Source organism: Lepisma saccharinum, chromosome 12 (genome assembly GCF_977018435.1).
Source record: "Lepisma saccharinum chromosome 12, izLepSacc3.1, whole genome shotgun sequence".
NCBI classification, from domain to species: Eukaryota; Metazoa; Arthropoda; class Insecta; order Zygentoma; family Lepismatidae; genus Lepisma; species Lepisma saccharinum.
Window position 1 is genome coordinate 35,255,315 of NC_139240.1, and position 27,747 is coordinate 35,283,061.

Here is a 27,747-nt window from a genome sequence, read left to right on the forward strand (position 1 = left end):
CACATCCCCTAAATGCACCTTTATGGCATGGTGCTATAGCAGCAATATATGCAAGGGGAACTTTACCTTTTACAACAAAATTACAACATACGTAGCTCCATTATACTTCTTTCTTGTGTTGCAGTGATAAACCTCAATACAGAACGTGACTGTTATTTGTAATAATTACCCATTGTTGCATAAGAAAAGAGTGGCTCAACAGTCCTTGAAGGCCAAGCCTACCTATCGAATACCAGCCTCACTCCCACATGCCTCAGCAGAGGTGGTCAATCATCCAACCAGTTACAGAGTGACAAACGACAAACACCCAGTAGTCATCGAAAGTTTCCATGATCGTGTTACACTACTCATTTTTAGCTCTTCCCCTGGTGGTTGGCCACTGGTCCCATATACTGGGCAAAATCTCTGAAGAAAAGTTATGATTCCCCCTCCCCAGGACACTTGAAACAGTGTGCGTACCGTAGCTCGAACCCACAGCCTTAGACTTCATGGCCATCGCACAGGAGCAAAATATAGTAAGTGAATGCATATTGAACACAACCCATGTAATTATTTGTAATGTTAACACTATCTCTGGAACAGAATGACTTGTCAGTTCCCTATGGAATGTGAAAATGCCCCACTGTACGAAAATTGTTGAAGACCAGTGACTAGGAACAAGATCCACAAAGCAACCTCCATGTAAATATCAAAAACACCCAGTGTTGTTTTACACTGTGCTTGCATCAAACTTGCCATTATCCGTTATCACGTAAGTTATCGCATGAACAAAAAATAATCTCCATGCTGAGGTATGACAACCTTAAGTCACTTTCAGAAACTACAGTTCACGAAGGCAATGCCACATCTTGTCCCTCTTCTGAGCTGTCTTAAAGTGAAGTGCCTTTCTGTTGTACTTTCACTGCAGTCACGTGTCTAAGGGGAAGGGATAAAGACAGAAAGGATAAATGAATGAAAGCATCACTGGACAGAATGCTTATAGGCCCTTGCAATTCCCATGGGAACGTCCCCTCTATCCTGTTTAATGGAGAAAATGGTACGAGGCTTTGCAGTTCCAAACTAGCCTTTCTTTGAACGTACAAGGGGTTATCAAAAAGTTTGTGCATTTGGATGTTTATTGCTATTCTTTTTTTACAAGTGAATAAAGGAAGGTGTCATAATTGACAAAATTGAGGCACGGAGCATCATCAAATTCCTGCATCTCCAGGGGAAAGCAGCGAAGCAAATTCACGATGAGATGAAATCAGCGTACGGGGAGGAAAGCTCATCCTATGAGATGGTTTCCAAGTGGAAACGGCAGTTCCAAACCGGTCACATGGTAATTTCCGATGCCCCTAGGACAGGGAGACCGTCCTTCATAAATGATGCCACATTGATGGAGATGATAATGGAAAACAGGAGAATCACCATTGAAAGTGTGTTGGCTGTACTCGGTGCTAGGTATGGATCCATCTGAAATATCATCAATCACCAGTTGCACCTTCATAAAGTGTCGGCACGGTGGGTGCCACGATTGCTCCCCCCTTTTTAGAAGAGAACTAGAGAGAAAGCTATGAACTGGATGAAGAGGAATTTTTCAGCAGACTGGTTACAATGGCCGAGAGCTGAATCTACCTTTATGACCCAGAAACAAAGGAGAGGAGCAAGCAGTGGAAACCAGCTCCTCACTGACCCCCAAAAAGGCAAGAGTGCAAAGGTCAGCCGCTAAGGTGATGCTGTCCATTTTCTGGGACTGTGAGGGAGTCATCCTGATGGACTACCTGACAACGCACCAGCCCATTCTGCCCATGCATCGATTTCGAAAACAGTTCAATTAGAATAGAAATTTTGCCCCACCCTCCATATTCCCCAGACCTGGCACAGTGACTTCTTCCTCTTTTCGGAAATGAAGCATCCACTCAAAGGACGCCACTTTGACACAAGGGATGATGTCATTTCTTCTGAGGTGGAACATTGGATTCAGGCCCAAAATGCAGTGTTCTATAAAAACGGCGCTTATGCAAGGTGAAAGACCGCTGGCAGAAATATGTCAACAAGCATGGTGACTATGTGGAGAAGGACTAATACCACCATGATTTTGTACTTGTCCTAAGTTGTTTCCTTCCAGGTGATTGCATGAACTTTTTGATACCCCCTCGTATATACTACACGAGATTTTGTCTACCCCCAGGATAGAGGAGACATAGGCTGTCATACTCTGATATGAAGAATAAAAATACAGATCTCTGGAATCCTAAACAATTGAATTCATATTAAAGCTCAACTGGACTTTTGGCCATCCCCAGGGTAGGTGTCTGAATTTTCCTCTCTGTTCAAAAAACTGCTATCATATTCCAAAATCCGAAAAATTGCATATGCTTAGAATTCCTTCTAGGGCATCCACGTGATCTTCGTGTGGTTTGCTTTCTCTCTTGCCTAGATAATCCCAATAGTTTAATAGACTTACGAAGCCACAAAACTATTGGGATTATCTAGGCAACAGCGAAAGCAAACCACACGAAGATCACGTGGATGCTCTAGAAGGAATTCTAAGCATATGCAATTTTTCGGATTTTGGAATATGATAGCAGTTTTTTGAAAGGAGAGGAAAATTCAAACACAGCTGCCTTGGTGACGGCCAAAGGTCCAGTCCAGCCTTAAATGGAGGAGCAAAAAAACAAACTAGTAAACAATCATGCCACAAAAATGTTTTATATTTAGCAAATAAAAAAGGAAAGGCATGAAAGGTATTAACACTAGAATGACGGGAGCGGTCATTTTAACCGGTTTCAATTTTATTATTTCTCCCCATATATATATTTTATTTACGTTCAGGGCAAAAATTCTGAAAGAACTTGACTTTTCACTATTTTAAATCTTCTTTCGATGGGCATAATCAGTTTTTTAAATTTTCCAAAACTAGGAGGTCTTTACCCTAGAACAAGGATGAGTGGTCATTTTGACTGTCATAAGAAAACCACTGGATAACGTGCCATTGCACACTTATATTATTGTAAGAACATGTTTGATTGCATGCAACACTTGTTACTTGATGAATGGCTGTGGTGGCTCAGTCGGTAAAGCGTCTGACTACCATGCTCAAGGTCCCGGGTTCGATCCCCGGCTGGTTCAAATCCGGGAACTTTTCTAACGTTGGAAGCAGCTCCGGCGCCCACCCAGTGTTGACATGGGTACCTGGGGGAAACCCTGGGGGGTAAAGGCAGTCAGGGGCGTGATACTGATCACATCACTCCCACTCACGACTGGATCAAGAAAGTGTGGGGCGTTACCCCCACACCCCCTATACGCCTTCATGGCATGGTGCTATGCACAGGGGAGCACTTTACCTTTACTTGTTACTTGATTCTTGGTCGCAGTTTTGTTTTCAACTTGTGCAATTGTTGTGATTGGAGCTATTATGTTCCTTTGTTCTTCAACCATTCATTCACAAGTCAGCACTTGACTTGATAGGATGTCGCGTCAGCGCAGGTTGCCTTCGTAGCAAATTGGGCTGTTTCTCGAGCAATCTGAGGAAGAAGGAGGGTTCTGAGTGTAGATTCAGGAGGGTCAGATCCAAAAATATTGTCTCATCCTCGGTCATCATCTTCCGATGAGGAGGCAGTGGTGAGTGATTAAGATGACGACATGGCCATTGAGACAGTGGCAACAATGTCTTCACACACACCGAAGAAGAAGCAGGAGTTGCTCGGGCTGGTGTGAGGAAGACATGGCTTGGAAGGCACACTTCGGTTTGGGAGATCATCACAGGTAATGATCTCGTGTCGGGCAGAGAATCTGCCATCCATGTACTGAAAGAACAGGGTGGTCCTGCAAGCTATGCCAAAAGAATGAAGTATTTGTGAAGAGGACGTTTCAAGCACATTTCAACTATAGTTTGATGAAGCCATGTTGCGTCTAATTCGGAGATGTACAGAACTAGATGCAATACGTGAGCTTGGAACAAATGAATGTACCCTAATGTTGGAGGAACTGGAAGCTGCAATCTCTCTGACGTATGCGAGGCTCAGGGGTTTTCACTGTGCAAGGGCAATATTAGTCGAGAATCTGTAGTCTCAAAACTGAGGAGTCAGCTTCTTCCAAGACACAATGTCAAGAGTTCGCATCAAGGAACTATCGAGGTACTTGCGTATCGATGAAAAGACATCTCAAAAGGAAAGACTAAAGACCGCCAAATTTGCACTGCTGACGGAAGTTTGGAAAAAAATGTAGAGAAAGTAAAGTGCTCCCCTGTGCTTTGCACCACGCCATGAAGGCATATAGGGGGTGTGGAGTTAGGGCCCCCGACTTTCTTTATCATGGCGGAAGGTGGGGGTTATGTGATCAACACCACGATTCTGGCTGCCTTTACCTCCCAGTTTCCTCCAGGTAACCACATTATACAATGCTGGGTGGGCACCGGAGCCGCTTGAACAGGTGGAAAAATCCCATGTCTCCCCTGCCGTGGATCGAACACGGGTCTCTTGCATGGCAGTCAGATGTCCTGACGACTGTGTAGAGTGCAAAAATAAAAATGGTACGTACTACAATATAAGAAAATGTCTCTCCCTCTTCATGCTGCAGCTTTCATTTCAAATCCTATTAAAACTTTATGGTGGTCAAAATGACCGCCCTCCGTTGTTCTAGGATGGTTATTTCCTTGTTGTTCTAGTGTTAAAGCTCTGAAATTGGATTCTTTCATTCTGCTATGACAAAAGAGAAACATCAAGTAAAGTCCACAGAGTGGTCAGGTCTTTATAGGTCTGTAAGACAGTAAGGAATCAATCTGTTTATTTTCATTTGCAGAGCCCAATTGACTGCAGATTTACTAATTTCATCCTTTTACCACATACAATGAATGGTGGTAGGATGAAATGGATAAGGAGACAATCACAAATACACATGGAGAAGACAAAACAAGCCTCACAGAGGATTATACTAGCCGAGTCCAGACACCAGAACCATGCGAGTCTGCAAAACGCAGTCTAGGGTGTACCATGCCTAAGAAAGGTTGTCTAGTATTGTGCCTTCCAAAAGGGTAACCACTTCCACAATTTGCTGTGATGTTGTTATATATATTTATTGTGATATGTGGTGAAGTACTTATTGAAATCAGTAAATAATAAATTTAAAAAATAAAGTAAGGATGCATTAATATGATACATGGAAGGGAGGATTTATAAGCCCTCCTAACATTTTTCAAAAGTTGGCACCCATGGACACAATCAAAATTACAACCGACGCAACTAATTTGTATGGGTAATATAATGACTCAAGAAACACCACAACTTCCATAAAAACTGAATGCATTTTGTATGAAAGTTTATTACAAAAATAAAAGTACATATGTACAAAAATATTACAGCACAATTCCAGCATCAGAAATGCAGAGCATAAAGAACATGATTGTTTTTTTCTTCTTCAAATTTCATAGCATTTCTTTCTACTTTTATTTACACTAACTACTTGCTGTATAGCTCAAGTAATTTTCAAGCTTTTGTTGGTCCATTGCAACACGATGCATGAAAACACGCTTATATAAAATGGTCAGCACAAAAGTAACAAAAATATGGAACTTGACAAACATATGAAAGAAAATCCTCGAAAACAATTTCATGGAGTAGTGAGAGATTGAACAGGCTGTATGTTGTAATCCATTTCATCTGGTGGATAATCTATAACCTAGATACCTAAATTACCATTTTGTTTATAGAGTTTTGATGTCTGCCTGGTGGATACAGATCAATTGATATACAATCCCTACAAACCACAAAATGTATAACAATTAAAAATAAATACAGTTCAGGTTAGCGTAAGATTCATTCGTTAGTACCAGAGCCTAATCATGCATATCTTTCGTCAGATACAAGCATTCTCCTTTCAAATCATATGTTTTAATCTAATCTGCCCAGTTTGCATTCTATATTATTTATTGCTTCTTCAAAACGTCAATAAATGTCACCAGGCACACAGCGCAACACTTTTTCTAGAAATATTTTGCTAGTTCAACTTTATGAGCCTTGAAAAAAATGGCAAGTTCGTTCTTGTATGTATGCAACTGTGTGACAGGATACAACCTTCATTGGTGCCTGTCCCTGCTATCTGAAGCACACTAAAAATGTTGTTTTCCAACAGTAAATATAAATTAATATTAATGGCTCACAATAATCTGTTTTGCATGGTCTGTATGCTGTGGAAGTTTGTCAGTGCAGAAGGAAATAGTCACAATTCGGATTAGACAGATTGATTGAAAGAGTGTGAAGATATATATATAATATTGGAAATTGATTATGAACAAAGTTGACACGTAACATATTACATTGGCCACATTTACTTCAGTGCTGAATTTGAAGTGAGGAAAATAACAGTTTGAATTTGAATCTTATTGATACTCCTGTTAAATTAAAAAAAAATACATGAAGTTTAGAAGAGTGTCATCTGGGGTTCCTCCATTTTGGTACAGTCTGCGTTGTAACAATCCCATTGATCCCAGAAGTGTCCGTGACTGTACAAATGATTCCTGGTCTAATATTGCCAGGAGCAAGTTTGCTTGTTACAAAAAAAAGATATGAAATAGGTATCGAAGCTTGGAAGATGCAATAGGTTTTCTTACTGGATAGTAAGTAGCAAAATCACATAATCAACATGTTGGAGATCCAAACTGACCAGTTAAACAATGATCTTGCTGTCAAGGATAATGAGTTACAAGAAAACAAACAAAAAAATATTCTGGCACAAGAATGCGATGTCCAGAAATAGAAAGTTGTTAATCTACTGTCTTCAATTACTAAGTCAGAAGCAAAAGTTACTGTTTCAGAACAGGGAGTAAGTATTTAGGATAGTATGAACAAATCATTGAGAAGATTCGGAAAAAGCAAACCAACACACGAATGGCGCACCATGAATGACTGGATATTATGGGCATTAAGATCCCATATTGCAGAGTTCGGCCCCCATGGGAAGGTCTGATTTCAGATGATAAAAGTACATTACCCATCCTGCATTCCCTTCAAACATCCGTATTGAAGTAAAAAGTGCTCATAGAAAGTGCAGCTGTGGAAAATTGGACTTCACCTTTGATAAAATGTTTACACCCACAGATTCCCAGAAAAAAGTTTTTGAGAAACTCTCACAATTACTGCAGTCTGCTGTGGATGGTTACAATGTCTGTGTGTTTACCTATGGCCAGACAGGTTCAGCAAAGACATATACCATTGAAATAAAAATTGATGAGTGAAGAAAGTGGACGATTCTTCAAACAAAAGAATATACTTTCGACAATGTAAACGATCTTAAGTTTACAGGTTGGGAACAAGATGTTCGAATTTCATTCCTGGATATTTATAATTTATTAGCATTCTGAATTAGTGTCAAAAATACATTTGTACTATGCCTCTTGCTTTAATCATTAACATTCAGACCTTTTGAGCTTAGGCAAGTTTCGACTTTCATGTTCTATTTGCTCTGCCTTCCCGTACACTCAAACTACTTACTTCTTCCAACATACAAGCCTTCTGACTTAAGGAGTGACTTTTTGTTCATGCGAGCGATGATGGAAGACGAAGCTCACTCCTGCGTCCCAACATGTTTTGAGGACAACGTCCACAAGACCTTTCTTATCTGCACAGTGGTTCCATTGTGACAGATCGGATGTGCAGTCGGAATCTGCTGGTGGGCCTTTCACCTGAATGCGATTCACGCAACGGGTGCACTTGAATCTGAAAGAAACGGTGCAATTCATATGCATGAGGACATGTGTATCATTCTACTCAACATATGTTGCATGTACAATGATCTAATTGCTACAAGGAAAGCAGGAAACTTTTCAAGCTTGTCTTGTATGGCAATAAATACTTCATGTGGACAGCAGATACAGCCACCGGCAAAGGTAACAGTAGGCAAATTGTCCATCACTATTATCATAATATTTCAATTCCACAACCAGTGTCGTTCAAAGCATACAGCACTCTATACCACAAGTTTGTTTTAACTCCCGATGATACACCTCAATATTCCATTTTCATGAATGGAATTCGGGTGATTCGAAGCAGGTGTTGGCCTGTAGTTATTAACATTTGGATTTTAATTCCATATCATGGTGTGGAAAACAAACTGAATGAAAATGGTGATGGAAAATTCGCCTACTGTTTCTTTTGCTGTTGGGTGTACCATAGTTCGGTTTCAATCTCATGCGTATTAGGAATGATCAGCTCTCAAATTCTTATCCAAACCATAGTGTGTTTCAAAGGTAGCACAATCCTAACTATATTTAATAATTTCTCTTGTATGTACGCATTGCTTGCATTTAAGAATTATTTCTCTTTTAGTCTACGGTTATTACAAGCATAAAAACACAGCTTTTCGTTGTGACGTTTCAGGAGAACACAAATTTATTTTTAGTTTGATTAAAGATACAGTTATCTTTAAAAATACTAAAAATAAATGTCTGATGAAGGGAGCGTGTGTTCTCCTGAAACGTCACAACTGTGTTGTTTTTATGCTTGTAATAACCGTAGACTACAAGAGAAATAATCCTAACTTTATTGTCTATAACATGAAAACTGACATACTCACACCAATGATTTATTTTTAAACACATTTGTGCCAGTTTATCCCATACAGGAAATTCTAGAAATTAATTAATGACTCAAGTCCGTGAGGGTTTCTTTTTATTTTCTCTGGAAATGGGTAGAAGGAATTTTCACAGGGTCAAGATTCAAAGTGGTGCTATGCTACTCTGAAATTTGCAAATAAATTGGAGTCATGTGCAGTACTTAATGTACCAGGTGTTATAATTAAAGTGACGGTGTTCAGAGTGGTACAGCACGGGCTGTAATGAGAGTAGCAGTCTGAAACTTCGTAGATATGCTTCTTCCGTAACTCTGACGTCAAAGTCGGTGACATTGCCTAACCGTTGTGTGAGCTCCCTGGTTGTTGTTGGTGACGCTTGTTGCTTTTTTTCCTTTAGTGATGTGAATGTTCGCCGAACATTAAAAGTTTGAATTTTTCCGCGTAAAAAGCAATGGCTATTGCGAAGAGAGACCGTGCACTGCTAGTGAAGTTGTTTTACCAGAATGGGAGCAATAGCAACGCTGCACTGTGGAAATATCGCCGACAGAAAGGGCTGAGAAGAGGGCCCATGTCAATTAATGGGCTGAAGAAGATGAAGAAATTCGAGGAAACAGGTGAATTGGGCGTTGCACCAGGGAGAGGAAGGTGGCCCATCCCCATGGAAGTTGTGGACGAAGTTGCTGTAGCTGTAGCTGACCGTGCAGCACATGCCTCAACTTCTGCAACCAGTGCTAGAGCTGTGGCATGTGAATTGTCACTCCCCTGGTCAACAGTTCGCAAGGTTTTGCCGTGCATTTTACACTGGTATCGCTACAAGATTCAAACTGTGCACCAATTGAAACCCCAAGATATTCCACAATGCCGTGAGTTAGCCCATCGGTTTTTGGCAAGCATGGAAGTGGATGACATGTGGCCGGGGAATATTCTGTGGACTGACGAGGTGCATTTTACTCTGGACGGTGCAGTGAATACTCAGAACTGTCGCATATGGGGTTCCACTCGTCCACATGTTGTGCAGGAACAACCATTGCACTCAGTTTACGTGACTGCATGGTGTGGGTTCACTAGCTCCTTCATTCTTGGTCTTTGAGGAGATGACACCTCGAGGGCCTGTTAGGTGTACAGTGACATCTGCACGTTATAGGGACCTTGTGTGCAACACGTGATTCCAGCTTTGCAAGAACGAAACTGTGAACACACCACCATTTTCATGCAAGATGGGGCAACACCACATGTCGCTCGCCAAGTGAAAGATTTGCTGCGAGAAACCTTCACTAATGACCACATCATCTCCAGGCAGTTTCCAGATGCATGGCCTTCCAGATCCCCCGACCTTAATCCATGTGACTTCTGGCTGTGGGGATATTTAAAAGATCGTGTCTATCAGGGAGATGTTCGGTCTCTGCCTGATCTGAAGGCTAGCATACAACGACATGTTGCTCAGATTTCACCAGACATGCTGCGAGCAACCGTCGACCATGCCGTGTTACGAATGCAGCATGTTGCTGAATTGGGAGGCCATTTTGAACAGTTCTTGTAACCATAGTATCTAATAAACATGCCAGAACCATTGTTCACATGTGTTTGATCTTTCCTGCCTTTTTCCTGTAACTATACCACGTTTTGACTGCTTACAGTGCCATTTTTACCCTGGTGGTGAGAATTGGAACTATACATATATATATTGCATAATTCGCGAGTGCATTGCTTCATTAGCATATCTACGAAGTTTCAGACTGCTACTCTCATTACAGACCGTGATGTACCACTCTGAACACCGTCACTTTAATTATAACCACCTGGTATATTGGTAAATTTTAGTGGCATATAATATCAGTTAGCAACATTGACAGTGTGGAATTTTGTCATTCGACCCAGGCTACATGTACCCAAGTACCAACATGCAATCACATTAAAAATTGTGAAAGGTGGAAAAACTACATGAAAATATTTTTTTCAACAACGTCCAACGGTACTTACTTGTCATGGGTGTCGCTTATCGTAGCTTCCTCCAGCTTGAAAAGGTCTCTGAGATCGGCCAAAGTGAAATGGCGAGCAACATCCTCTTCATTATCCACGACACAGGAACTCAGGGCTTTTTTGTGAGCCTGTCTCTGGAATATCTTCTCCTCGATTGTTCCTGTCTGGAAAGGAGAACGGAACAGAAAATATAATGAGATTAGTACACATTAGAAAGCAATGTAAGAACAAATAAACAATTATTATTACCTAATGTTTATTTTACTTCTTTTTTTCTGCCACTTTTGGCTAATCACAAGGATAACTGATGATAAGAAATTGAAGGGACACTCACAAAGAACACTCATGCCCTAGCCAGGATTCGAACCCAGGATCCACATCCTGATGTTCCTTTGCGAGTGTCCCTTCTTCATTTCATCTAATCACAAGGGGCAGAAATGCAACATAAAATAAGGGAAGGAAGGGGGCAAAAATAATTATTTCGAAATGGGAATAATAAATAAGAATTACTGAAAAAATAAAGTTAACCAACAAATATTACTTGTTTGGAGAAAAAGGAAAATGTGCTTACTATATTCAGAAGATAATAACTTAGTATTACACTGCATTGACTTTGATGGTGATAAGGATGGTGGCTTGTATGGGTCTTCCTGGTAGCATATATGCTAATGTTGTCACTTGGTCGATTCTGTGCAGAGTCACATGGAATATTGGTTCAGATACCACTTCAAACTGCAGGTTCATTTCCAACTAGGCTACCAGACCATAAAGTGGAATTAAAACAAAATTTGTGGCAAATGGTTTCAGTGGATAACTGTTTCTCAACGTTCTACTGAAATAGTAAAGTTTTATTTTCAAAAACTTCCTGAGAGGGAGATAAGGGAGAAGATTGAAGTTGGAGTTTCATTTTCTACTTTTAGGCACAGATAGGCTGATTGGAGATGGACCTACAGTTTAAAGTGGGATCCAAACCACTATGCATCAAACCTGGGACCCGTTGACTACAGGGTGATGCTATTACCATGCTATCGGGGAGGCATACATGGACATTATAAGCTAACAGATTGGAGTTGTGGACATTGTGGAGGCCAGAAGCAGGTTTGGTAGCTCAGTGGTTGAGCTCTGGTGCAGAATGCCAAAGTCCCGGTTCGATCCACGGTTTAGCCATAATCTAGTTCATTCATTTATATTTTTTTGTTATTTCTGTTTCTTTTTGGCTAATTGTGATGATGAGTATGAGTAATGATTAGATGGAATTAATGAAACTACACTCTCGTATCACTGGGATTCGAACCTGGGAACTTCAGTGGTGAGATCAATGAATGACTGAATGATTTCACTTCGTGTTTCTACACATTTGACTAATTGTGAAGGTGTGGATGACTGGTGATAAGTAGAGGCACATATTTTTGGTAAAAAGCAAAATTTCTGTACAAAAACAGTCAATTTCGGGTTCAAAAGTGGTGTATATAAAATGACATTTTGGTTTTAAAATTGTAAAAATTATCCTAAATTTGATTTAAAAACTGCACTTATTACACAAAATAAACATATCCCTTCTAATAGCACATTTATGTAGTTACCAGAGTATTAAATTTATTCCTGTAAAAAGGGGTCCATTTTTGCTTCTCAAATATTTACAGCAGATCAATTTTCCGTGAATTGCATAACTCACAACACTTCAAACTTCAGAAAGTGTCCTGTCAGTAAGTAAACTCTAAATTTCATGTTAAGAGTCTATTTCGCATTTTGCAGTTCATTTCACATCATTTCGTGACAAAACAGGGTAGGACACACCTTTCAGAAACTTGAAAAATGAACATTACAGCATGTTATTTCACATTTCATGTTTTCGTCAAAAACTAAATATGCATAACTCTAGTGATATAATGAAATAGATGAAGGGATAACATACAAGTCCCATACTGGCCATATGTCCAGACGCCAGTCTAGTCTGATGCTAGTCTGCAAAAAGCAGACCAGAGTGTACTATGTGGAAGTGAGGTTGATATTTGGGTATCTTAAAAAGGGTCACCGCTTACACCTGGGTAGAGATCAAAAAAGTCAACCACTTAATGTATTCAGCCACTGAGTCAACTTAATTTATCTGTCCAGTACAGAAACAGATGTCGATAATGAAAATTGCTTAGGCCCTATCAAAGATGACGACACTCACACAGAGCAGCCTGTAGATGAAACACTGCTTCTTCTGCCCATCTCTCCACACCCTGGCCATGGCCTGGTCGTCGTTCGCAGGGTTCCAGTCAGGATCGAACATCACCAAACGGTTTGCACCAATCAGGTTCAACCCGCACCCCCCTGCCTTGCTACTCAGCATGAAGATGAAGTCTGGGCTCGCCACGTCATTGAACCTCTCCACAACCTGCAAAAGCAAACACTAAAGTTACCTTCTTGCACAAACATTATAATTAAGGCATTAATAAAATATTCCACGACACATGCTAAAAATTAATAACAAAATTTCCTACTCTTTTTTAAAGAAAAATATATTATAAAACTCTTATGTGAGTGAGTATAGTTGTTTAAACACTTCTTGAAAACGATGTTTCGTAGACCTATGCTCCACTTCTTCAGGTTTCCTTTATCAGCACATAAAATACCTCAAGTAAAACAAATCCAGGATTAGGTAAAAAGGTTTTGGGTTAAAAACGTAAAATTACATGACTGTTAAAATGCCATAAGGGCTTGACAATATTTTAAAAGAACTGTGTTCCCATCCTACCCACATGGATTGAATAGCTGCTGTGTCTACAAAACATCATTTTCAAAAAGTGTTTAAACAACTATACTCACTCACGTAAGTGTTTTATAATATATTTTTCTTTAAATATAATCAGTGAGTAAACGCACTAACTCAAAATGCCCTACTCTTTTTGCCACACAAAAAATTCTCTGACTTTTGGTATTTAAAATAACTCTCCAGATCAACAGGATAATAATTGTCGTGATCATGCTGGATATCCAGATAATTATGGTAACTAGTATCCAGATAGCCATCATTAATATAAAATAATTCCTTAATAATTTGAATGATGTAAAATCTATATGTTGGATATCCTTAATTTGGATATTTTGGTACATTTTTCTCTGAGTGTCTGACATTTGGATTGTCCAAATCCTGTCACTATGGAAATACAATATCAATCAATTATCTGGATATACCTGTCCAAATCTTTGGATATCCATCCTCTGCTTATTTAGTTATGCATTACAATATATTATAACCATCAACTGGATTACATTGATATTTTTGCCATTTTTTAATTTATTATCTGGATACCAGAATTATTCAGATTCTTGTGAACCAAATCAGCTGGATATCTACAATATGGGATATCATGATATCTATCATCTGGATCGTCAGGATTGCTACCTTGTAGTAGGCTTACACTTTATGAACTCATGGACAAGTAAGCATTATTGTGGACAAATTTTTAACACTGTTGCCAAATACAAAATTTACCTCCAACGAGAAGAAATTTAGTGAAATTTTCACTACAAGCTACAAAGTTTATATAGTGGCAATTTTAACCACAGGCAAACACTATCCACAAGAAACACTTGGCATGGATGCTCTAGAGTCATGACAGTGACTCCAAAATCCAAGAAGCACTTTACCTTTGCTCTTTTCTTGATGGTCATGGTTCCGTCCAGTCGGACATACTGGTAGCTCCTCATCCTGCACAGTTTTTCAAACAGGTCTAACGTCTGAGTATAATTGGATACAAGGACCACCTTGTCTGATGTCGTGGTTTTGATCATGGCCAACAGACAGTCTAGCACCATCAACTTCCCAGACAGTTCAGGCTGGACGCGTCTGCAGAGATAATACAAAGGCATTAAAAATGTGTTTTCAAATTATTTTGTTCATATAATATCCTGGACGTGTGTTAAATCATGGAGGACCTCTGATCTGTATCTCTTTCACTCAGTGTAATTGGAACATATAATTTGACATAAGATAATGTCTTGCAATTGAAATGAAATCTAGAACAAATATTCTATAAAAACCAGAATAACTTAATTCATTTCCTAAATTAATGTACATCTAACCAGTTGTCCTTAAGGAAAAAAAAAACATGTAGAAATTTCAGCAAAAAAATCAGTTTACGACCAGGACTCAAATACATCTGTCTAGAACATTATGCCATTGCTGAACCAAGGCAGTCCTGGTTTCACATGGTTTTTTGCTGTTGCTGTTTTATCTGTATGGTAGTGTATCTTTCGCACGCATGTGTGCATGTAAGTACGTGTGGGGGGAGAGGAGAGGAGACAGAAGAGGGGAAAGACAATAAAGAGGGGAAGGGGGAACAGATAAAAGCGGAGGAAAGATTGATTTACATAACTGATTTATTTTGTCACTTTTCTGACAATTTTGGGCTATTGGGAAGATGAGGATGAGTTATGATTAGGGCTTAGGTGATACTACTTTGAACAGATACCGATACTCTCAGCAATTCCCACAGATACAGATATTGATTCTTGAAAATTGCAATAATTAAAATTTGTTCAAAACGTTCAATACTGGTGTGTAAATATTCTTCTCCCCAAAAATATGCATGAATTCACCAAGAAACTTGCTTTAGAATATTCAAGAATTACATCAAATATTAAAATAGATATAATGTACTTGCAAAATAAAAAAAGAAGAAGTGATTTTTGCATAATTTCCAGGGATAATTAGACTCCACAAAAGTGTCGTAGCATGTTTGCGGACCCCTTGAAAGACCAATATGCGAGAAAAGTATCCTCTGGTATTGGTAGATGAATTCCAACCGATACTTTCTGATACCGATACCACTGGTATTGGCTGATACTGAAATGGACAGAGAGAGAGAGAGAGAGAGAGAGTGAGTGAGAGAGAGAGAGTGAGTGAGAGAGAGAGAGTGAGTGAGAGAGTGTGAGAGAGAGAGAGAGAGAGAGAGAGAGAGAGAGAGAGAGTGAGAGAGAGAGAGAGTGAGAGAGAGAGAGAGAGAGAGAGAGAGAGATAGAGAGAGAGAGAATGAATTTGTTGACTTGAGATGATGCTGACAATCTTTGGTATTGTGAGTGGATACATGCAGTGGAAACATTCATTGGGGAAAGCCATAAGCTTAAATGAGTCAGGAATTTGTGACAAAGCACTATCAAGTACAACAGAGAGAAAAAATTGTAGGCTGAAATAATACTAACCAAAATTTTATTTACATAAAGAAAACTACAAAGGTGGCAGGCAACCAATGAAACTACTAAGGTAACAGCACCAGAAACTTTTGACACAGATAAGATGAATATGACACGTACAGCTATAGAAAACCCTTAAGATGTATACTCACTTGGTATCATACTTCTCTGGCAAGCACTTCAGAGCCCCTTCAAATCCTTCGGATTCCTCCTGGATCTTCTCATAAACCAAGTCTGGATGGTTGCAAAGTTTCTTGAGAGACGTGATGGACGACAAGGCTGAGAGACTCACTTTCCCTTCTTTTCCACCAGCTGGAAAAACATCTCAATATGTACAACAATAGCAATAATGCTTTACAGAATTGCAATTAGCCGAAATTGTTACATATCATTCAACTACAGAAAGAGTTCAATAATGTCTCATTTAATCACTATACACCATATTTGTTGCTGGAAATCAGTACAAATATCAGCATTCAAATTGGTTACAAGTGGCATTAGCTAAGCCCTAAATCTAGTAGAAGTAAATAACACCAAGAAGGCCAAAATGGCTCTGTAAAGAAGCAAAATGCATTTAAGAAACCTGTAAAAATGACACAAATTCAATAAATATCTGGGAAAAGAATGAAAAAGAACCAATAAGCAAAAAATACACACTAAAACCAAAGTCTTTCATTCAAACTGAAGGCATAGAGGCTATTATTATTTTTATTACGAGATATTAAGGTCATAAATATTTAAGGAAAGGGCCAATACTGATAAGTAAAGCCCGGATTTTTATGTAATATCAACCCCTAAAATATGTACATAAATATGTAATAAAAATGTCTGAAATATGTAAAAAATATGTAAATCCATAATGAAATATGTACTATAAATATTTATTTCAAACGTTATTTCCTATTTTTGTTACATTTTTTCCTCACAAAGGGATATGTTTATTTCAAAAAGACTTACAAAAATTGAAGTTACAATATTACAATGCCTACATTAAGTATTTTTTATGTTCTTATAGAGCAAAAATATTAACCACAATTTGAATATATTCAATATTTAATATACAATGTCAGCAGGTACCATTCAAAATGTTCAGTAGTAAATTTTCGTTGCCCAAATTTTTCACTCAAAAATCACTTACAAAAATTCAGGTTACCTTTGATCTTGGGGCATGCACTGTATTTAATTATTTAACTTACAATATGTTACCAGGTACATTTCCAAATGTTCAGAAGTAAATGTTTGTCGCCGATCAGATAATATGTTCTTGTACGCAGAGAAACTTCTCTCCACGTCACAAGAAGTAACCGGAGCGTACTTCAGGAGGTGAATGTGGTCGGGGGAAATATCATTGGGAGGGTTAACTGTTTCACCATTGAGAATGTGGCTCACTGTAAATAAGCTGACGTAACCTGGGTTTATTTCAGTCACTGCGTCAAATTTTCTTCGAGCTTTCTCTCCCACATCTCCTCCAACAGCAGACAGTTTCTTTCTTGCATCCTCATATATATCCATGGCTTCCAGGAGAGGAAGCCCAACAGTTTCAAGTTTTTTTATGCTTGTATCAATCCAACCAAAATTGCTGTTTATGTATGCCATATCGCAAGCAAGTTTGGTGTCCTTGAAGAGATTTTGAGCAGTGCGTACCGATACAGCTGAGTCCGCCGAAAATGAGTCAAGCACAAATTTCACTTCTTCAAAATGTTCGTTGTAAAACGTACTTGCCCGGATCCAAGTGCCCCATCTAGTAAGAATAGGTTCCGGAGGAAGTGGTACACCTGGCAATTGTTCCTTGTAAACTTGCACACATTGTGGTGCCTTCAGAAACACCTTTTTCGTGGAAGAAATAAGTTGGTTGACTTCCGGGAAATTGCCTCTCACCTCCTCAGCAATGCGTTGGAGAGCATGTGCCAAGCAAGTAAAGTGGATCAAGTTAAGATAAAACACTAAGTGCCGTAGCAGCTTTTAACATGTATAACGCACTGTCTGTGAACATGAGAAGAACTCTCTCTTCTTGTACGTCATCCGGATACAACAATTTAAGACTGTCATTAACAAATCGTGCTATGGTGGAATGATTAGTACGCTCTAGAACTTTGCATGCAATGAGATGTGGTGTAGATGGAGAATCAGCAATTAGCGTTCCAGCAATGAAATTACTTACAGACCGTCCCAAAGCATCAGTTGTTTCGTCAATGGAAATCCACACATAGGAACTGCCTACTTCTGCCCTAATTGATTCTAAAGTTTCTTTGTAGGAATGTGGAAGATATCGCTTTCGAAGGGTTGACTCGTCAGGAAGTTTACGGCCACAATATTTTTCCAGAAAATCCCGGAACTTCGGTACTTGAATTTTATACCAAGGGATGTTTGCTGCAATCATTGCTTCGCACATTTCCTTGTAAAAACACACTGAATGAAGAATCCTCTTGCATCTGGGTTAGTAAAACTTGCTTCTTTTCACTCCGTAGTTGTTTGTTTTTCACATGAAGTGAAGTGCGAACATGTTGATCTAATTGAGACTTCATACTGCACCCAACTTTTTTATCGCACACTCGACAAAAAATAACTTTACCATCCGTAGTAAATGCATCATCGACTGCTATCCAAGATCGCAACTTTTGAGATAACGAGGAGGTAGGCGGAGCCATTCCAGCTTTCTACAGCTAAAACACTGTTTAAATACTGAGGCAAGCTCTTCTTAAAACTCCAATGGTTAAAATGAAAAGGCGACGAAATATATATACGAAATTCTACGGTTGAGTTAACAATACTTCATTCAAGATTTGTCGCTGCCGGCTGCAAAAATCAAAACGATCACAACAATGTACGGATGAAAGGTAAGTGCCTCTCAGCGTTGTACTTGCCGCCTTCCATTGTTGGTTCTCTTCGTTCGCTGTGTGTTGCTTGCCGCTCCATGTTACAAACTGGAAACTGAAACACTGTCGAATCTTGATGTAATTGTTACGATGCGGCGAATCAACGAACTGCTATGTACGTACAACGAAGGCAAATCGCACTTTTAAGGTACTATATTTTTTTAGACCTGGAAATGGGGACGGGAAGTGAGAAGATACTTTTTTAACTAGTAAGCCAAAAGTTCATTGGATTTTCCTCTTAAGGACTGTTTTATGTAAAAAATATTTCATATCTTAGGAATATGTAACATTTAGTAAAATATGTAAAAATATGTAATATAAAACTTCACTGTGACATCTCTACTGACGTAATTCGTCAATATATTTTAATTCCACGCTTGTACATATAAAGGAAAAAATATGTAATTACATAGAAATCCGGGCTTTACTGATAAGCTACTGTCATAAAATTTAGTGATAACTGAAACAAAATTCCAAAAGGTTCTTGAAGAACCTAAATGGTTCATTAACCTCCTAATAAATAATAGATGAACCAATCTTTCACAATGCAAAAGAAGACACTTTTAAAAAATACGGAATGGAGAGTGCTATGTTTATATCCATACATGAAATTTTGGCCAATACTGATCAAGTTCTGATATTAAATTTACTGATACCAATAACCAATTTAAAATAGCAAATGGTCCTTGAAGAACTTGAATGGTTCATTGACATCCTTATTAAATGTGTTTCCAGGTGACTGCAATACAACAGAAGTTGCATATTTAGATATTTATTTTTTTACAAAGTAAGGCATGGAGATCATTCACACAAATTATAAAAAACAAATTTGCACTAACTTACAAGATATTTATAGGTATATCGAATCATTAAAATAATCGATAATTTTACCGATATGCCAATATCAACCAATACGGATAGAGTACCGACTAATCTGTCCCATCAAAAACAAAATACCACTAGCATTCATCAAGCCCCGATTATGAACATGAAATCACTACATACCTACTGGATGCACACGTCGGCATACTTGCCTTCAATAACCCTGATCATGAAAACTTGCAATGACTGGAGGTTCGTTGTGCTGACCAATGGTCACCCCGTAACAGGTTGGATGATTTCCCACTTTGGGTGAGTGAATGAGTAGAATCAGATGGGAGTGAGGCTGGCAGTCTGTAGGTAGACTCGGGCCCTCAAACGGCTCTTGCGCCACGGGTTATCATTAACAAAAAAAATGAACAACTGACCTAACGCTATGGCAATCAAAAGCCTTTACCTCTCATAGTGCTGCGAACAGCTTCAGAGTTGATGAAGTTCCTGTAGAGCTTCTGCTGAAGAGGAGAGAGCTTGCAGCACACCACCTGCTCTATCTTGACAGGCAAGTATCGAGAGAGGAGGGAAGATGTTCGTCTGATGAGGCACCGGTTCACCACTCCCACCAGCTCCTCCAGACGCTCCTGAGCCTTCTTTCGATCACCTTCCGTTGCGGCTGCATCTTGTCCACGAAGGATCGGCGTCTCAAATTTCCTTCGGAATTCCTGTACATGAATGAACATTTTCATGTTAAGCTAAAATACAGCTCCTGCTGTGTAAAACATAGAGCCGATGCATTGGTATCGGAAAATATCAGTTTGTTTTATAGAATATCTCCCGACACCCTTCCAGAATTTTTTGTCTTTCACAGGGTCAGTGAAAATTGCGCACAGTAAGAAAAGTAAAGGTCATGTTGTCCTTGTATACTTTTTAATTGTTGCACTTAAAACATTGTGAATTAACTGATACACATTCTTGGACGGTTCAAGAACTTAAAATTATTTGGGCTAAGACAATATGAATGTATCAGTATCCAAAATTATTAGGCCATCCTCCATTGTGGAGTGGTTAGCATTACATGATAGGATGCCAGGGGTCCTACGTTCAAATTCTCGCACGGGTGTTCTTTGTGAGTGTCCTTCCATCAATTTCATCATATCACAACTCGTCCTTGTCTTAGCAATTAGTCAAGTGGCAGAAAAGCAAAATAATAGAAACAAAATCAATCAATCAATTTGTAGGCTCCACAAAAATGCCAAGGAACACTTCTGTGGAGTCTAAATATCCTGGAAGTTAAACAAAATGAATAATTTTCATTATTTTTGAAACAACTGTGCGGGGAAATGGGTTTTGTGATTGAATGAGCATCTCATGTGAAATATAGAATATTTTAAAGATTGATATGACATAGTTCCAAACTTATAAATACTCTGAACTTCTTTGAATTGTTACAATTTACAATTTAAGCATCAGTATCATTGTGAATCAATAAGAGTATCCAGGGTGACCACTCTAGGACTATGATAAAATTCAAGTACAATTCCCGGTTTTCAAGGCAAACTTTCCAAATATTCAAGGGTATACAAGCAAATGTTTTATCTATTTCAATCTTATGTATTACCGCCTCTCAGAATACTAACAAACCAAACGGATTGAGAGAATTCTGTTTTATTTTCCACGCAGCTTTCTTTTCCTTTCACTTCTTGATAGAAATAAAAGCTAAACTGTAAAAATACTTTCCTCGGGGCATCATTAAATATGTATAAATTCAATTGGATTTGGATTAATAAAAGTTGCAATTTTTCACGTCTATGGAGAAAAATTCAAGCAGAATTCACGCATAATTCCCGGAAACAATAATTCATGCATAATTTCCAGAATTCCCGGTGAGTAGCCACCCTGGTATCATCAAACTCAGTTCAGTCCTAAAAATTATAGCTATAAATTAACAAAAAGCCATCAAACCTGTGCTGTTCCCAAGATTCCCTGGTTCACAAAATGCACCAGGCTGAAGTACTCGAGCAAGTCATTCTGAATTGGTGTTCCAGACAAAAGCACTCGTCGCTTGGCATTCAGTCCCATCAGTGCCTGGTATGTCTGGTTCTCACAGTTTTTCAGTCTGTGGCCCTGGTATAATAATAATAATAGTATTAACAACAAGAACAACAAATATCACCTAGAATAACTAACAATGGTCAAAAGAACACCCAAAATAATTTTAGATAAATAATGAAATTTAAGTTCTATGTCCACATTTCCACTCAATTTCAGAAAATGTCACTAAAGGTAACATTTTAGCAAAGATAATAGCTAATATATACCGTATTTACTCATGTATAATGCACACTTTTTTCCAAAATTTTTGCCCCCAAAAACTGAGGTGCGTATTATGCATGGAATAATTCAGACAGCCAATATGAAACCGTACAGGGTCAATTCCATGATTTTGGGACACTTGTGTTGGTTTTTCATGTTTACGGAACCATATCATGTTATATATCGTTGTATAGCTTGAATACTGCAGTTTCTGAATATGGAAACAGTATTCCATACAAGATAACGACACTAATGTGAAAAGCGATTGAAGTAAGTTCATAAAAAAATGAAGAAACGTTCTGATTTTTATGGTACTTTGGATGAAAGAAAACATAAGGAAGAAGATAATAAAAATTAAAATATATTACTGACCAAATAATATGACATACATGGAGTGTGTAAGTTCCAATGGAAGAAATCTTGTGCTGCTAACTTCTATTTGGAAGGTCCTGAATGTGCCTCGTATAAATGTTACATTAGTCACGGAAAGAAAAAGTATATATTTTGAAAATAAAGGAATGAGCAATTGAATAGGTATGATGTCATTCACTCTTGATGAGCATAGCAACAGCTTTACGACCTACAACTAAGAAAGCCATTTCTTGAAACTGGATTGTACTGCGCATTATATACGAGATATAATTTTTTGTCACTTTTACCCATCCAAAACCAGAGTGCACATTATACACACACGCGCACTATACATGTGTAAATACGGTATTCTGAATAGTCAAATTGGTAGGTATAATTCATATATACTGGTTTTATAAAAGTATGCAGTTTATATTTGTAAGCCAAATCTATTGCATTCATCAGTTTTTGGGGGAGTGCTTATATTATATTACGTTGCTTTAAAGTTGGTTTTACAAAAGGTTAACTTTAAATATATAATATATCAAAAACAGCAAAAACAAAAGAGAACCACGCTTTACGCGGCCACACGCAGACCCTATTCCACGTGTGGTGTTCCGTATAGTAACAGATATCCCCTGAGATATCTGTTAAGCAACAGACGAACTTTAGCCTAACTTTAATAATCGGTAACTAGAGGAGGGCTTAATAGGCTTATGATTCACTAAAATGATAGAAGGTCAGACACCTTTAAACGACATATTTATTCATTGAAAAGAACATCGCTTGTGGCATAGCTGCCACCAAACATGAGCACTTCACTGTACAAGACACAAAAAAGATATACAAAAGATTTTGTACTTACATATCAGCCGTTTTCACACTATATCAATCATACCTGGGGCCTTACACACACTATTTCACTCTTTATCGCCACATCCCGACACATGGACAAATTAGTGGTACACCACACTAAAAATTTAAGATTATGTGCTTCCTTGGTATAACAAAGGCTTTGGGGGGTGATAAATGAGTTTTCCTGGCTTTTCTTGGATGGATGGCTAAGAACAACTTGGATATTCTCTGATATCCTATGGATGCTTCTATGGCGTCAGTTCTGCCGACCATGTGGTCTGGATTTCCACATGGGATGAGGGACACAAAACTCGCTATTTTGCTGAATTTTCACTGGGATCCTTAAATGCACTTGTGGACACAATATCCCACTTGGTCACACACACTTAGGCCTGTGTTTACTGTAACAGGACCTTAGATCCCTTTTCCCTTTATGTATCCTTTGTTGCTGGCACAGGTGGCCATTCACACACTGGATTTTACCAGCAACTTCCAAGCTGACCTGCTCTCAGGTGGGTCTGTGTCCTTTGAGATCTTTCCTTGTCTTTGGGAGAATTGCCACTTTCTCCCACCAGATGGCAGAGTTATCAATTGCTTAAAAAGCATAAACAAAAGTGTTTTTTCAGCTTTTCTGGCTTAGTTATGCCAGATAATTGCAAATGAGTTTACTTTTAATAAATTAGGCATGATTTTACCTATGGGTGAGTGTTATCTCTGATTTTCAGTAAAGAATAAAAGATTTAGTAAACATGTGATTTGGAGCACATGGTTTTTGTTCTCCAAAATGGCTACTGTTAGCCTAACAATGGTTGGTTCTTTATAAATAAAGCATTTCTACCCCTCCCATGAGTGACAACTGGTTGGTAAACATGACCCATGATTCTAATTGGGGGTGGGGGGTATAAGTTTCTGGGAAAATAGCTCTCACAAGCTTTCCCTGATGCCAACCTAATGGCCCTTGTACTTAGGTTGGCCTGTGGTTATTTGTGTGGGGGCATGTATGCCCAATGCTGATTGGTCATAGCATAGTGATAACCGTTGTCGCCTTGTAATCTAGGGGTCCAAGGTTTGATACCTGATTGAGGCATGTAGTGGTTTGGATCCCATTTTGAACTGTGGGTCCAGCCCGATTAGCCTTACTTAAAAAGTAAGCATAAAGTAGACTTACAACACAAACTCACTCACTTATATTGATACTTTAACAGCATCAATTTTGTAGCAATCCATTCCTAGTTTCTATTAAAAAGTCAGTTAAATATCTGTTCCTAAAAATTATTGGTAAGTACATTCAGAATCATTATTATTAATATAGTGGAGTTAAATTAAGTTCACTTTATTCATAGATAAGCGAATCAGGACTGGACTTAGAGTTTAAAGTGGAATCCGAGCAACTACGTGCCTCCACCGGGTATCGAACATTGAATACAAGGCTACGACATTACCACTACACCATTAATGCAGTGAAAGGATACAATGAAAATAATCAGCATCAATATGACATCCAAATGTGAATGTGACCAATTTCTGAGCTGTCAAAGAAATGCAGAACTTACCTCGTCACATAAAACAAGCCCCACTTCTCCTTTGTGCAAGACGTGTGCATGAAGACGGAACGTCTCATATGAGATGATGAGGATGGGATTCGCAGGCCTCCTGCCATACGTGTTCATAAATGCAGTGAGCTTTCTGTCTATCTCGTCCTTTGACCCTGAGTCAATCGCTAAGGAATTCACACGTCCACCAAGCCACTTGTTGATCTCATTGTACCAATTCTGAAAGAGGAATGACATTAATATTAGTTACATTATGCATGAATGTAGGCATATGCAGTGTGCGGTAACGGATTGGGCAATTTTGCAACACTGGGTGTGGAATAGTTGTTGCATCAACGGTAACATCACTACTGCCACATTGCAGCCCCAGTCTTACAATTCAGTTATGATGGAGTCGTGAAACAGGTCACAGAATAATTGTCACATTGTAAAATCGTACTACTAAACCAGGATAGGTACGTGTCTGTGCAGTGTACATTTTGGAAACATTTTAATATTCCAAGTCATGATCCAGTGATTTCTGCACTTATCATCAAAATATTGATTAAAAATCTTCATGGAAACGTGTTCTAAAGATCAGATCCGGGAAGAGGTAATCAAGCTTCGCAATGTAATGTGTAAGCTACCAAAAAGACTGTGTGGACATGTAACTATTGTTTTTGTAATACTCTTTTACAGCGAATGTGAGCTGTGCCCCTTTCCACAATTCCTAGCTATATTCAGTGTTGCAAAATTGCCCAATTCATTGTTGCACCCTGTACTAAAACACACCTAAGTTTTGATTGATTGATGTATTGATTTGTTTTACTTCTCTTATCTGCCACTTTTGACTAATCGCAAAGACGAGGATGAATGATGAAGAGACACTGACGGAGCACACACATAACCAGGCCAAGATTCAAACCCAGGACCCCTAGCATCATAGCATGCTGTCCTAACATAACATTTGATTTCATCTCTTTAAACCCAAGTGGTTTGAAGGAGGGACAAGGTCTGGGTGTTTTATACCAGCTTTCTGAATAAATATGTTTTTATTCTATTCTCATAACAGTGCATCATCTCTTATTACAAGTGGAGAAGTTTCACAATTTCTTTTTAGACCCAATGCAAATTAAAGATGTTGAATAGTTTATTTGTGACAATACCTACGATCAAACAGTTGCCAGATCTCCTGGGTGTAATTATATATTTATCATCACTGGAAGTTACAGACTGTTGATGCCAGAATGAAATAAAGATTCCCAAATTCATTATTATTAAAGTGATTTCTCGTATTGTCAGGTGAAGCTGCATGTTGTATTTCCATTACATGCCCTGCAAAACCCAATAAAATCCTATAACATCTAGAATTCTCTCTCTCTTACTGGATGGTTAGTTTTACCCACATACTTACACTTGCAGTTGCATTCTACACTATATTTTCCTTAAAGAAAACACCTATGTAATATACACTATGTTGCCATTCGTCACCGGACACCCCTCAAAAAGTGCTCGGGATTGTCTGTACACGTCATACAGCCAATTGAGAACACACTCATACCAGCTACAGCAGTCAATATGGACAGACGACGCGAACTGAGTGAGGCGGAAAGAGGGATAATCATTGGAACTCACAGGTTTGGGCATTCGACCTGCGAAATTTCCAACATATTTCAGATATCTTGGTCGACAGTGAGTGATGTTATCGTGAAGTGGAAGCGAGAGGGGGTCATGACATGCTTACTCAGACCCAGTAAACTGAAAATATTAACAGATCGTGACCGTCGATGCTTGAAACGTGTGATGAAGTCAAACCGGAAGACGTCGTTACAGATGGTGGCACAGGAGTTTTGATCGGCTTCCAGTAATACTGCAAGTGATCATACTGTCCGCCGGGAGATCGTCGCACTTGGTTTTCATGATCATGCAGCAGTTCACAGTCTACAATGCGACCCGTTGGTTACAGTGCTGCAAGGAACGCTGCCCATTGGACTCTCAAACAATGGAAATCCATCCTATGGAGTGATGAATCGTGCTACCAGATGTGGCGGTCCGATGGACGTGTGTGGGTGTGGCGTATGCCCGGTGAATGCTGTTTACAGGGCTGTATCGTACCCACAGTGAAATTCGGCACAGGTAGCGTCATGGTGTGGTCCTGCTTTTCGTGGTATGGTGTTGGTCCTCTTGTTTTAGTTCGGGGAAACATGAATGCCGATGTGTACCAAAAAGTTCTAGACAATTCTGCGCTACCGACATTGTGGGAACAATTCGGTATTGGCCCATACCTGTTTCAGCACGACAATGCTCCATGTAATATGGCAGGCATTATGAACACGTGGTTCGAGGACATGGGTGTACAAAAACTTGATTGGCCAGCCCAAAGTCCAGATATCAACCCCATTGAACACCTTTGGGATGAGTTGGAGCGCCACTTTGCAGGAGAAATGGGGCAAGATTTCCGTCGACACGTATCACAAATTGGTGGAAAGTCTTCCTCGAAGGGTTGCGGACGTCATTGCGGTGAAAGGTGGCCCTACACGATACTGATGTGGTGCTGCGACCGGAATAACGAAATGGTATGGGGTGTCAGGTGACGAATGGCAACATAGTGTATATATTTCCAACTAACAAAAAAATGTGCCAGTACATTGTGTTTAGGGCAGAGTTAATAGCACTTTGAACTGAAACCAATACTCTTTTCTTACAAAAATTATACATTTTAATATGAATTTTCCTCCAGAATTTTACTTCGAAAATATTGATTTCGCATAAGATATCCATTTAATAAAAAAATTCATACCCCACACAATATTGTTGCTAAAATAATTACAATTATTCAGTGAGCATAATTTCCAGAATTTTTACACCTTGCAAAATTGCCACAAGACATCCAGTTCCTGGAAAAGTACCAGATTAGCCCTAATCATATTACATAGTTACATGTCTCGGTTTTCAGATGTTACACACTGCTTTTTGATTTGAGCTGGTCATAATAAATGTACAAGATGGTCACCTTAACCAAGCTGCTGGGTGCAACAACGATGCCCTTGTCAATCAAGGGCTTGCAGTCTGGGCTCTGTCTGAGCAGCGTCCACATGAGGGTGATGCACTGAAGGGTCTTCCCGAGACCCATTTCATCTGCCATGATGCACCCAAAGCCCTCTTCTATCTTCACACCAGTCACACAATCGTACATGAACTTCACACCCTGTCAAGAAGAAAAGCAAAATAAATTTAGTATGCAATCATAAATTTGTATATTCCTGTAATTAGCCATGCATAATTGAATTTTA

At 38.9% G+C, this 27,747-nt stretch overlaps 1 protein-coding gene across 1 annotated transcript in view; it reads right to left on the reverse strand.

Moving 5' to 3' along the window:
• Positions 1-5,293: 5,293 nt before the first annotated feature.
• Positions 5,294-27,747, reverse strand: part of okr (DNA repair and recombination protein RAD54-like okr) — a 37,529-nt gene continuing 15,075 nt past the window's right edge. Inside the window, exons 5-13 of the mRNA XM_083132055.1 lie at positions 27,468-27,662; positions 24,476-24,694; positions 21,366-21,527; positions 19,864-20,125; positions 15,864-16,023; positions 14,167-14,365; positions 12,704-12,910; positions 10,528-10,691; positions 5,294-7,694 (exon numbers count right to left, since the gene is read on the reverse strand). Coding sequence (XP_082988181.1) covers positions 7,496-7,694; positions 10,528-10,691; positions 12,704-12,910; positions 14,167-14,365; positions 15,864-16,023; positions 19,864-20,125; positions 21,366-21,527; positions 24,476-24,694; positions 27,468-27,662 — 1,767 coding nt within the window. The 3' untranslated portion in view covers positions 5,294-7,495. The remainder of the gene's footprint in view (positions 7,695-10,527; positions 10,692-12,703; positions 12,911-14,166; positions 14,366-15,863; positions 16,024-19,863; positions 20,126-21,365; positions 21,528-24,475; positions 24,695-27,467; positions 27,663-27,747) is intronic.